Genomic DNA, 13,817 nt, shown 5'->3' on the forward strand with positions numbered 1-13,817 from the left:
CCAAAGGTACCTGCAGTTACCTGGATAGGCTGGTTCAGGGCCTGCCAGCCTCCTCCCTGCCAGAGGTGGGGCTGAAGCCTAGGCTAGGGCTGCAGGCTGATCTAGGTGAAAGAGACTGGTTCCTATGTCACTGCGATACTTGGACAGCCCCGCTTCCCCGCGGGCTGGGGACGGAGTCAAAATGGCGGCCACCGGCCTCTTTTCAACCTGGACAAATTCACACCCCAGCTGTTCCTAGGGTTATTCCTTAGCTACTCGAGTCTACCAATCAGTAGCTGAAATTGGCTGTCAACCGTCTCCTCCCCTATTTCTGGGAAATGGAGCTTCCAATTCTGGTCACAGAGCAGCTCCTGGGGCGGCTTGTGCCACCAGAGGATAGTCACCAGCCTCCGCGGCTTGGCTGGCAATTTCCGGGAGAGGCTGGCAGGGGTCCCCGCTTCCTCCCTGCTGGAGGTGGCACTGGGGCCCAGGCCAGAGCTGCAACGTGATCTGGATGGGAAGAAGCCGGTCCCCACCAGCCCTGGGATTCTCAGTCCGCCCCGCTGCCCCTCGTGCCAGGCGCGCAGTTCGGATGGCGGCTCCCAGCTTCCTCCTGACCTGGACAGGCGCAAACTTTAGCTCTTCTTAGAATTATTGTTTAGCCCACAGAATTTCCTCATCATAGCTGAAGTTGGTGCCCAGCCTTCTCTTTCCTCCCCGTTTTGGGGAAGTGGAGCTTTCAGTTCAAGCCACGGAACAGCTCCCGAGGCGGCTTGTGCCTCCAGTGGAGGATGGGCACCGGCCTCCGGGGCGTGGAGCCTCTATGTACGCGTCTTCTCTGCAGACGGGCGGGCTCCTATTTCCACACCCCCAAGGATGTTGCAGGACGCCCCGGAGCCCCCAGACAGGTGCTGTAGCTAGCTCCAGAGAGCTCGGGGTGTTTGCTAACTGCCCTGCAGCAGGAGCTGACTCTAGGAGCGCCTCACTCCACCGTCATCTTGCTGTAATTCTGTAACTATCTTTTTAAAGAAAAATAGTCACATAGTATTCCATGGCGTATACTGTTACTTAACTATTACATTAAATTGATTTTTTAAAAATGCTACAGAGGATTGTACAATGAATTTCACTGTGCATGCATCTTTATGTAGTTTATACTACTGTTTCAATCTTTATTTTCTAAATAAGTGACACCCAGATCCTGCTATCCAATGATAACCACAGTTAACTTTCTGGTATATTTCCTCTCAGGCCTTTTGCATGCATAAGCTTTAAATAAATGAATGGATGAATAAATGTATGAATACGTGTGACTGTGTATTCAATCTCTCTTACAAGCTTTGTAAAGTCATTTACAGTTTCCTCCGTGTTGAACATTTGAATTTCCTTCTAAACGTTTCCTGTTCTCCATGTGATACCTCGGTGCTTCTGTTCAGCCAGATCTGTGTGTGGTCTCTTCTTGGAGTGAAGATGCCCTCCTCTCCTGATTCTCCTGCTCGGGCTGCTCTCGGTCTCCTTTGCCGGCCCATCTCCCTCCAGACAACCTTCAGACACCGTAGCTCCCCCAGACTGGAATCCAGCCCCCTGTGCTCCCTTCCTGCATTCTCCTTGGTGACCCTGCCCTCGTGGCTGGCTTCCATGGGAGCCACTGGCCAGGAGAAAACTCCTGCACCGTGCGGGGGGAGGCCTCACCTCGGCCCCCGCCACTCCCCGGCGTCTTCTCTGGATGTCTCACAAGCGCCTCCCACTGGCAGTGCCAGGAACGGAAGCCAGCGCCTTCCCTCTCCTCGCCCAAGCCGGCCTCCTGCAGGGTGCCCTCCCGTGGGCACGACCCCACCCCGCCTTGCGGACGGCCGGGCTCGGGGCCATCCCAGCCCCCTCCTCACCCTGAGGCTGCCACCACCCAGTCCTAGTGGCTCTCCCCCCAGACACCTCTCCAGCCGCTCCTCCGAGCGCGGCCGCCCTCGCCGGCCGCTGCACCTGCCCCCTACGCCCCTCTTGCCCCCCGTCCATTTTCTACACCACCACAGGGGCGAGCTTTTTTCTTTCCTCTTCTTTTCTCAAGAGAAGATCTGGAAGCTACAAAAGAAATGACACATTTGATTACGTGAACATGTATCACCTTTGTGTGGAGGGCATCCACTTAATAAAGTCAGCGGACAAAGGACGGAGTCGGGAAAAAAGACACCTGTAATACAGCGAACAAAAAGTCTATCTATGAATACAGGGAGCTTAAACCCGACGAGAGAAAGACAGACGACCCACTGTCACTGATGCCTCTGGGCTCCGGGCTCCTGGGGTCTTGGCTTCTGTCACGTAAAGGATTGAAGGACACGCCACAGGGTGGGCGAGGGAGGAGAGAGCATTTAGAACAGAGGTAAGTGCGCGGTGGAGGGCGAGCCGGGGGCAGGCAGGCCGGGCCCTTTTCAAGCCTGTTTGCTGAAAGCAGGAGAACTGCATCCAGCATCCATGTGGAATCTAAGCCCCTCTTGATGTAGATGTGGAGTGGACACGGCCATTCCAGGGTCCACAGGATGGAGGAATAGACTATGGATTAGAGTGAACTTACTGATATTCTATTCATGAACTATTGTGATTAGTAATCAAAGAAAATGCGGCATTGGTGTGGAGAAAGTGGCCATGGTGGCTGCTGGGGGTAGGGAGTGGGAGGAAGAGATGTGATGTGGGGGCATTTTGGGGGGTTGGTGTTGTCCTGGGTGGTGCTGCAGGGACAATTACTGGACATTGTGTGTCCTCCCATGGCCCACTGGGTGGACTGGGGGAGAGTGTGGGCTATGGTGTGGACCACTGACCATGAGGTGCAGCGGTGCTCAGAGATGTATTCACCAAGTGCAATGGATGTCTCATGATGATGGAGGAGAGTGTTGTTATGGGGGGAGGAGGGGGAGGAGGGGGATGGGGGTTATATGGGGACCTCATACTTTTTGAATGTAACAAAAAATAAAGACTAAATAAATAAATAAATAAATAAAGCAAGCCCGTTTGCGGCTGGGATCGGTTGCCCCACCTGTCGTTTCTCCACGGCGTGGGCTCCTGAGGGCGTCGGGGGTTTCCCTTGGACCTGACCAGGATTCTCACTGCAAACGAGAGTCTCACAGCCGGGACCTCGTGGGGTCCTCGGGGCGGCCTTCCTCTCAGGAGGTCCCGGGCGGGGTCCCGGCCGTGGCGCTGCCCCCTCTCACTGTGCCAAGCTGCCTCACTAACAGAAAACAATGGCAAAGGATCTGAAAGACGGTTCTCAGAAAAGGACATCCAAGTGAACACACAGAAAATATGCTGAAATTGCTAGAGGTCAGGGAAGTGCAAATCCAAATAACGAAATGTCACTGTATGGCCAATAAGTTAAAAGTGCAAAAAAAATCAAAAAATAAAGAAAAAGGAGAAAAATCACCTAATGCAAGAAGGAGTGCAAGGAAAAGGCAGCTCAGGCATTGCTGATGGAAATGTAAATTGAAGGAGTCTTTTTTGTAAGTGGCGTGGCCCCTTCTGTTAAAATATAACAGAGTTTATTTTATTTCTGCTTACTCTTTGATTCAGCCTCTCCCAGCCCACTTCTGGGGCATTCACCCATAGACATGAAAGCATAAGTACATAAGGACGTGTGCACAAGAATAGTTGCTGCAGTGTTACTTGCACTGGGAAAAGCTGGGGACAGAAGGAATGTTCAACAGGGTGAATGGCTGAGGAAATTAAGGTGCACTCACATCCTGGAAAGTGTAGCCATTCAAAAGAGTAGAGCATTGGAGAGCAGATACAGCACAAGTGGTCGAGCCCCTGCTCCCCATGTAGTGTCCCAGGGCTGATCCCTGGTACCTCCTAAAAACAAGCAAACAAAAACAAATGAAGGGAAGCGGACTTGGCCCAGTGGTTAGGGCGTCTGTCTACCACATGGGAGGTCCGCGGTTCAAACCCCGGGCCTCCTTGACCCGTGTGGAGCTGGCCCATGCGCAGTGCTGATGCGCACAAGGAGTGCCCTGCCACGCAGGGGTGTCCCCTGCGTAGGGGAGCCCCACGCACAAGGAGTGCGCCCCGTAAAGAGAGCTGCTGCACACAAAGAGAGCTGACGCGAGATGACGCAACAAAAAGAGACACAGATTCCTGTGCTGCTGACAACAACAGAAGCAGACAAAGAAGACGCAGCAAATAGACACAGAGAACAGACAAGTGGGGTGGGAAGGGGAGAGAAATAAAAAAATGAAGAAAAACCAACCCTCCCTGGGAAGCAGTTGTAGCTCAGTGGTTGAGCACCTGCTTCCCATGTATGAGGTCCTGGGTTCAATTTCCAGTACATCCTAAAAAAAAAGGATATTTATGCTATTGGTTTGGTCAGACTTTTATGAGATATTATTGATGAGAGACACGACGCATCGGGTCATTTTTGTTAAACAGTGGCAAATCCCGTATATATGCATTACGTGGTATATTTATAGACTTGTCTTTATTTGATTATACAAACAAGGAAAAGACCTTGAAGGGTATGCTCTGGGATGTTATTGCAGAGCTGGAGGTTTCCAGGGGTTGGGGGTAAGGCATCCAAGTGGAGGGGGGAAAAAATAAGACCAGGTGAGAAGACTGTGCAGAAATACCTAAGTGACCATTCTGGATTCATGGCAAAGTCTATGTGTGTGTCTTTGTATAATGTTTTTAAGCAACTGTTTATAAGAGTGTTAACCTTTATCTTTCACCACCTTAATTAAAACCGTTCGGTGGCTTTCTTATCTCAAGGTAAAGACCAGGATTTGTGTGTCTAGGACCCCTGCCCGTGACCCAACCCCCTCCGTTTGTCCCCCGGAGCTGCCCTCCCGCAGGGCCCTTCGCGGCTGTCTCTGGACAAGGGTCTGCTCCCCTCCTGCTCCCCTGCAGACGCCAGGGAGGCCTCTCCTCCGCTCCTGCCGGCTCCCCGGGCGCCCGGCAGGAGTAGGTGCATGTGGACTGGTATACGCTGAGCCCAAAGAGAGCCGCGGCTGTGTGGCCTTGTACGCAGGGCCCTGCAGCGACTGGATGCACTAGACACCCAGTGGATGTTTCCTGAATGAATGAATGCATGAATGAATGAATGTGGGGCTTGCCAAGGAGTCCAGAAATCTGTTTTTAGCTCCCTGTGCTGCTGCAGACATGCCAAGTCATAGGCCTCTTGGGGCCTACTTTTTTTTACTAGGAAAAAAAACCACTTGCTGTTGGGTTGGGGATGTGGCTCAAGCAGTTGAGTGCCTCCTTCCAACATGGGAGGTCCCAGGTTCAGTTCCCAGTGCCTCCTCAAGAAAAAAAACTGCAAGCAAAACGAAAAAACCACCTCGGGAGCCAACGTGGCTCAGTGGTTGAGCACCAGCTTCTCACACACAAGGTCCTGGGTTCAATTCCCTAGTAGCTCAGAAAAACAAAAACAAAAACCCTTACTGCACATAGACGTGGAGAGGGTTAAAAGAGCTAAGAATATGTAAACACAGATAGCTGGCAGAGAGTAGGCATTCAGTAAACTTTTCTTTCATTTTCTTGGGGCCCTGTCACTTCACCTGTGAAATGGGGGTTACTTGAATTATCTGTCAGCTTAAAACTACTCTGATTTGAAGTCTGTTTTCTTCTGAGCCGAAGTCTCCCCTGTTCTCCTCCACCAGCCTCCAGGCCTGCTTGTTCTCAAGCCCAGGAAGCACGGCCCCGTCGGACAGACGGGAGCCGTCCGGTGCAGCCAGGCCGCGGCGTTCCGCTCAGTTCCCGTCCGTCACCGCCCCACTCACTGCCGCTCAGGGACCATCCCCTTACTTCTAAGGCCCTCTGTCGTTGCAAGCACTCTGCAGCGGGGGAGAGAGAGTACACGATCAGCAGAGCGGGGCAGCCCCTCCTCAGTAAGAGAGAGCTTCTCAAAAGCCTGCAACTAGAGGAGCGGGAGCTATTTGCTTCTATTCGAATTACTGGACACAGCTGCCCGAAATCGATCTATTTAATGGTCTTGAATTTTTTCCACGCTCTTTCAGTTACCCCAGTTGCTACTAGGCAAACACTTCAGTCGAGTTTTAGTTTACATTTTGGGTCCTTCCCTTAACACCTGCTTTTCTCTCTGAACAAGAAAGTCAAGTCTGGAGCAAGACACCATTGAACGCATTTTGGGGAATATGAAAAATATCCCTGGGGAGCAGATGTGGCTCAGGGGTTGAGCACCTGCTTCCCATATAGGAGGTCCTGGGTTCAATCCCTGGTGCCTCCTAAAAAAAAAAAAGAAAGAAAAATACCGCAGTGCAGTGGTGGTGGTAAATGTTTAACAGCAGCTTGGTGGGGTGGCTTGGAGCACTTGCCGGTTTCCACGGATGCGTCCCCCACCTCAGTGGGTTTGAAGCTCTCGACCAGACTTCCCTGAGCAGAGCTGGCAGAGATGCCGTGTGACAGGCGGCTTGTCGAGTCAGAGTGGGCTCGGCAGCCCTGACTCCTTAGTCTTTGTCGCCCCCTGACTTGCTTGGTGAACCTCTGAGTTAACCAGGACAGAGGCCTGACCGCCGCTGCGCCTCCCTGCGCACGCCCCCGTCCAGCTGTAAACCCTGCCACTCTCTCCCGAAGGTCTGGAGTCTGACCCGCGTGTCCACCCCCCCAGCAGCACCCTGCTCTCCTCCTCCCTGCCCGCTGCTCTGCCTGCTCCAGTCTGGCGCCTGTGCCTCCGTGCTTGCCTGTCACCCACTCCCCACACGCAGCGTCGCCCCGTGGGCTTATGTGGTCAGCTCCGTTTTCTGCTGACACCTGCCTGGGCCCCCCGGGAGCTTGGGGTGACGTTCCCAGCCCCTAGCGTGTCTTCCCTGGCACCTCCCCGCCCTCCCCCCCCAGGCTCACTGCCCACAGCCACCCCTCGCGCGCTCCCCTGCGGCGCTGCTTTCACTTCCTGGGGCACTCCAAGCGTTCTGGCGCGGGGGCTCGGGAGGTGCTGTGCCCTTGACCTCTGGGATCACCCCCGCCGCCCCCTTCCCAGCCTTACCTGGCTAACTCCTCTCGAGCCTTCAGTGGCTCTGCCCCGTGCAGTTGCAGCACGACTTGGGGGTGGCTGCTCAGACAGAGCCCCTCGAAGGCCGGGGCTGCCTGCCCATTGGCTGACCTGCTCCCGGTATCGCCCATAGCCCTCCACGAGTGGAGGATCAGTAGCTTCGATTCCCGTGGGCCCCAGTTCCCTCTTCTTTTTTAAGATTTATTTGCTTTGTGTTCTTCGGTGTCTGCTTGTCTTCTCTTTAGGCGGCACCGGGAACCGATCCTGAGACCTTCTGGAGTGGGAGAGAGGTGCTAGATCTCTTGCGCCACCTCAGCTCCCTGGTCTGCTGCGTCTCTTACTGTCCCTCCTCTGTGTTTTCTTTTTGTTGCGTCATCTTGCTGCACCAGCTGTGCATGCGGGCCAGCACTCCATATGGGCCAACTCTCCGCGCTGGCCGCTCGCCTCCACCAGGAGGCCCTGGGACTCAAGCCCTGGACCTCCCACGTGGTAGACGGGAGCCCAGTCGCTTGGGCCACATGCATTTCCGCCCGTTCCCGGCTAACCAGTCAGCTGTACACGGGCAAGGATGTTTTATTCCCTGTATTTTTTGTTTTGTTTTGTTGATTTTCTCTATTTTTTTTTGTTCCCAGTTTCACCTATTCCTTTTTTTTTTAAACAAATCAATTTTATTGATACATATTAATATAGCATACAATTAATCCAAAGTGTACAGGCAGTGGTATTTGGTATAATCACATAGTTGTGCATTTATAACTTCAGTCATTACTAGAGCATTTTCATTATTTCAATAATAAAAAACAGGAAAACAACATTTTCTACCTCTCAATTTCTCTGTTTCTCCTGCTGTACATAACTGTTTCTGGCTCCCTCTTCATTCAGCAAATTATCAATTAAGCAAAAAAAGTAGCCGATGAATAAATTTTACCCCTAAATTTAACTTTTTCCCCCCAAAGAACATCTCAGAAGATAGTTTTCCAGTATTAATAAACTCATGTTGTTTTTCCAAACCACTTTTTTCCCTTCCTAGGTCTCATCAGCTGTGATTCCCTGAAGTTATTTGGAGCTGTGAACAAGAATATAACTCTCCGTCCACCGTCTCATACGCCTTTTAAAGAGATCTTGTGGAAAAAGCAAAAAGATAAAGTTGTAGAGTGGGAAGAAAATTTGAATATTACCTATTTCCCACCTTTTCAAGATAGGCTTCATTTAGACACTGGATCGGGAAACCTCACCATCTTCAATTTAACATCATCAGATGAAGATAATTATGAAATCGAGTCCCAAAGTGTTACAAATAACGTCATATACTCTCTTTATGTGGTTGGTGAGTATTCCATAAATTGGTTTGTTTAAAATGGCACATTTCCAACCATTTTAAGACACTGATACAAATGAATGGTTTAGGGAAAGAAAATAATTGGATATCACATGTTGCAGGGTTTTCTCTTCTTTCTGGTACAGAGGAGCTACTTCTCAATTGCCTTGCCAGCCTCTGGGTTAGGAGAGACTCAGACTGTGTGGGGAAAACAGCACTGGGGGGCAGTGCTGCTGCCAGCAGCATCACTTGCCTTGCTGGGAATGTTCTGGAAAGGGATGTAGTGGCATCCATTTTCCCCCAACTCTGAGCTCCATAGATAAATTCTGCTCATAGATTAGAGTTCGTGCTCCCTGCTGCAGCCCACACAAGCAGCAGATTTTTTCTCCCCTACGTCTTTAAGCTGGGCAAGGAGGCAGGGCAGAGGCTCTCCTTGCTTCTCCTTGATGTTTCCAAATTATTCTCTTCTTGTCTCTAATGCCACTTCCTTGTTGCAGTCATTTCTAGAGCCCTGGGTCACACCTCAGTCTTTCTTTCTTTCTTTTTTTTTTTATACAGATCAGTTTTATTGGTCCATGTTAATAAAGTACACAGTTCATCCAAAGCGTCCAGTTGATAGTATTTGGTATAATCACATAGCTGTGCATTCATCACTTCAATCATTATTAGAGCATTTTCACTCTTTGAATAATAGTAATAAAAAACAAGGAAATTCTTCACCTCTCAGACTCTCTATGCTCCCCCTAATGTATATAGCCAGTGTTTCTGGCTATTGCATATTTATTTATTTATTTTAAAGCAGTTTTATTGAGATTCATTCACATACCATACAATCTATCCAAAATGAATAAATCGATGGCTTTTAGTATAGTTGCAATATTATGCATTCATCTCTACAAAATTTTTAGTACAATTTCATTATTCCAAAAAGAAAACCTCCACACCCCTTAGCAGTCGCCTCTCAATCCCTCTATCCTTTCCTAGCCCTACATGACCACTAATCTAATTTCAACTTCATAAATTCATTTATGTTTACATTTTATATAAATGGAATCAGACAATATGTCTGGTTTTCCTTAGCATAATGTTTTTCTTTTCATCTGACATTAATGTCTCTTAGTATTAATATACATTTGTTCAGTTTCAAAGAAAAATGGCCTTATATATATGCAATTTTACCAATATTCATATTTCACATGTGGTTTTACTATGCTATACAGTCCAGTGTTACATTTTTTAGCTTTCCTTTTAGTAATATTCATGACGTTAGACTTTCCCTTAATCCAGTTATACCCATATAATAGCACGGCTCGTTACAAACACTATGCTGTGCTTTCACTTTTCTATTCATTTCCAAATATTAGCACAGATCCTTTTTACAATGCTGCACAAGTTAACCCTCAGCTTTCCATTCTCTAGCCTCATTCTATTTTCTGGTGGCCCGTATTTGAGTTATTAACTCCATGAGATTACACAATATCTTTAATTCATAGTAGCGCAGTCAGACAGTGTTTGTCCTTCTGTGTCTGGCTTATTCACTCGACATGTTGCCCTCTAGGTTCATCCGTGTTGTCATATGTTTTATGAGTTCATTTCTTCTTATAGTTGTATAATTTTCCATCATGCGAATATGCCACAGTTTATCAGTTCATTGGTTGATAGACATCCGGTTTGTTTCCCACTTTTGGCAATCATGACTAACAGTCCTGTGAAATTGGTGTGCAGATGTCTATTCATGTCACTGTCCTCAGTTCTTCTGGGTGTGTACCCAGTAGTGGTATTGCAGGGTCATGTGACAAATCTGTAGTCACCTTCTTTAGGAACTGCCAAACAGTCCTCCACAGGGGCTGTACCATTCTACACTTCCCACCAACAGTGAATAAGTGCTCCTGTCTCTCCACATCCTCTCCAACACTTTTCTTTTTAACAGTGGCCATTCTAATAGGTATGAAATGCTATATCATTATAGCTTTGATATGCATTTCCCTAATCACTAGTGGTATTGAGCATTTTTTTCATGTGTTTTTTTGCTATTTGTATTTCTTCCTTGTACAAATGTCTATTCAAGTCATTTATCTTTTTATTGTTGAATTGTAGCATCTCTTTATATATCATAGATATTGAATCCTTATCAGTCTTGTGATTTCCAAATATTTTCTCCCATTGAGTTGGCTGTATTTTCATCCTTTTGACAAAGTCCAGTGAGGTGCAAAAATGTTGAATTTTGAGGAGGTTCCATTTATCTATTTTTTTTCTTTTGTTATGCATACACTGTGTGTAAGGTCCAAGAAACCACCACCTACCACAAGGTCTTTAATAAGTTTCCTAATATTTCTTCCAGTAGTTTTATAGTCCTGGCTTTTATATTGGGTCTTTGATCCATTTTGAGTTAATTCTTGTGTAGGATGTGAGACAGGTCCTTTTCCATTCTTTTGTTTATGGATATCCAGTTCTCCAAGCACCATTTGTTGAAGAGACTGTTCTGTCCCATCAGCATGGCTTTGGTAGGTTTGTTGAAAACCAGGCGGCTATAGAGGTGAGAGCTTATTTCTGGACTCTCAATTCTATTCCACTGATCCATGTGTCTGTCTTTATGCCAATACCATGGTGCTTCGACCACTGTAGCTATGTAATATGTTTCAAGATCAAGCAGTGAAATTTCCCCACATTGCTGTTCTTTTTTAGAATGCTTTTAAAAGGCTATATGGGTGCAGTTTCCTTCCAAATGAATTTGGTAATTGCCTTTTCTATTTCTGTAAGGCAGGCTGTTGGAATTTTGATTGGTATTGCACTGACTCTATAAATCAGTTTGGGTAGGATTCACATCTTCATGATATTTAGTCTTCCAACCCCTGAACACAGAATATCTTTTCATTTGTTTAGGTGTTCATTCTTTTAATATTTATTGAGTCCTGCCTTGTGACCTAACATGTGGTCTATCCTGGAGAAAGATCCTTGGGCACTTGAGAAGAATGTCGAACCCACTGAGTTTGGATGCAGTGTTCTGTATATGTCTGTTAGGTCTAACTCATTTATCATATTGTTCAAGTTCTCTGTTTCTTTGTTGATCTTCTGTCTAGTTGTTCTATCTGATGATGTGAATGGTGGTTGAAATCTCCAACTATTATTGTAGAGATGTCTATTTCTCCCCTCAGTTTAGCCAGAGTTTGCCTCATATATATATCCTGGTTAGGTGCATAGATATTTATAACTGTTATTTCTTCCTGGTGGATTGTCCCTTTATTGATATACAATGGCCTTGTATATCTTTTTTACCTGTTTTGCATTTAAAGTCTGTTCTTGCCTGATTTAATATAGCTACCCCCTGCTCTTTTTTGGTTACTATTTGTGTTGAGTATCTTTTTCCAAACTTTCATTTCCAACCAATTGTATCCCTGGGTCTAAGGTGAGTCTTTTAGGGGCAGCATATGGATGGTTCATGGTTTTTTATCCATTCTGGCAGCCTATATCTTTTGATTGGGAAGTTTAATCCATTCACATTCAATGATATTACTTTAATTTCATTATTTGCTTCCACCATTTTATTCTTTGGTTTCATATGTCATATCTCATTTTTGTCTGTCTTTTTACTGTTTTGGTTATCCTTTCTGCTGTTCTTGTCTTCTATACTCTCCTCCAAGTCTCCCTCTCCTGTCTTTTTCTTTCAGGCTATAAGGTTTTTTCTTTAAAATTTCCTGCAAAGGTAGAGTCTTTTTTTATGAATTCTCTTAGTTTATGTTTGTTTATGAATATTTTAAATTCACTTCATATTTGAAGGACAGTTTTGCTGGATAAAGAATTCTCAACTGGCAGTTTTTCTCTTTCAGTATCCTAATTGTATCATACCACTGTCTTCTTACCTCCATGGTTTCTGGTGAGAAATCTGAACTAAGTCTTACTGGGCATCCCTTGTATATGATGGTTTGCTTCTCTCCTTCTTCTCTGAGAATTTTCTCTTTATCATCAATGTTTGATGTTCTGAGTTTTATGTATCTTAGAACGGGTCTATTTGCATTTATTCTGATTGGGGTACACTATGTTTCTTGGACATGTAAGTTAATTTCTTTTGTTAGAGTTGAGAAATTTTCAGCCATTATTTCCTTAAATACTCTTTTTGCCCCTTTCCTTTCTCTTCTCTTCCTGGAACTCCCATGACACATATGTTGTTACATTTTGTGTTGTTATTCAACTCTCTGAGCCCCTACTAATTTTTTCCCATTCTTTTCTCTCTGTTCTTTTTCTCTCTTCAATTTTGGCTGTTCTGTCTTTGGTATCACTTATTCTTTCTTCTATCATTTTGTGTCTGCTGTTGTATGCCTCTAGTGTGTTTTTGATCACATCCGTCTTGTTTCATTTCCATGAGCTCTGCTACTTTCTATTCAGGTTTTCAAATTCTTCTTTGTGCTTGTTCAGTGTCTTCTTGATGCCTTTTATCTCTTTAGCCATAGTGTCTTTCAACTCATTAATTTGATTTTGGAAATTTGTGTGAATCTCAGTTGTCTGAAATCCTGTGTCTCACCTGGGGCTTTGATATAATCCTTTGCTTGGATCATTTCTTCCATTTTCTTAGTATGGCTTGTCATTTTTTGCTGATGTCTAGGCGTCTGATTAGGGGGGTGAGTTTACTCAGATGCTCAATTTCTGTCTCCTTCCCAGAGATTTAGTGGCAGGAGGCTGTGTGTTACTGCTCTTCTTTGAGTCTTGGTTCCACCTGTTCTGGGTCTTTAGGACTGTCCCTGTTAGTAGCTCAAATCTGGGTCCTGGACCCGGTATTGGGTTGCAGACTGCTTCCAAGGGTCTTGGGGAGGGCAGCTGGAAAGGCTTGAAAACGCCTCTCTTCCCTATTTACTTTTAGTTTCCTCACGTGCACTTCCTTCATCTGCCATCAGATGGCGCGCTCTGGAAAGCCTGGTGGGAGTGTGTTTGCTGCAAGGGGAGTGGATCATTGTGACCCAGGCTCCTGCCTGCAGGCTGAGAGCCTCCAACTTTTGCTGGCAGCCGCCTTCCCTTCTTCCAGATAGGAAATAATTCTACTCCCCTCTGCATCCTCAGCACCCAGGCCTGGTCCACAGGGAGGGCACTTGAGAGGGGCGTCTCTTTAGAGCTGTGCCCGCCCCACCCGCCTGGAGGGGCCCCCGGGACACGGCAGCCCACACCTCGGGTCAGAAGGTGGCTGTGGCCTTCGCTCCCCCGTTCCTGGAGAGCGGATCCCTGGGGCCCCCGTTGTCAGTCGCCGCCCTGAGAGTTCAGAAGTGTTTCTCGTGGGCAGGGTGCTGGCAGTTGCAGCTGCAGCTTTTAACTCACAGTTTTGCTGTCACGTTTCTTTTCCTTGGTCCCTCTCTCCTCTGGACAGTGTCCAGCCTTCCCCTTGTGTCCTAAACCCTGGAACATTTTTTCCAGGCTGCTTCTGCCTGTCTTCTAGCTATTTTTCTGGGAGAAAAGAGAGTCCCATGTTTTTCTAGCCCATCACCTTCCTGCCGGTCCCTCAGCGTTTCTTGATCGTTTAGTTCTGGGACCATTTTTACTGTTTCTACC

At 47.1% G+C, this 13,817-nt stretch overlaps 1 protein-coding gene across 5 annotated transcripts in view; it reads left to right on the plus strand.

Annotated features, from left to right (window-relative positions):
• Nucleotides 1–13,817, plus strand: part of CD58 (CD58 molecule) — a 57,751-nt gene that overhangs the window by 16,968 nt on the left and 26,966 nt on the right. For all 5 annotated transcript variants that reach the window (XM_071217183.1, XM_058302990.2, XM_058302989.1 and 2 more), the window contains exon 2: nucleotides 7,995–8,291. In XM_071217183.1, the coding sequence (XP_071073284.1) occupies nucleotides 7,995–8,291 (297 nt within the window). The remainder of the gene's footprint in view (nucleotides 1–7,994; nucleotides 8,292–13,817) is intronic.

This window comes from Dasypus novemcinctus, chromosome 9 (assembly GCF_030445035.2).
Source record: "Dasypus novemcinctus isolate mDasNov1 chromosome 9, mDasNov1.1.hap2, whole genome shotgun sequence".
Taxonomy (NCBI): domain Eukaryota; kingdom Metazoa; phylum Chordata; class Mammalia; order Cingulata; family Dasypodidae; genus Dasypus; species Dasypus novemcinctus.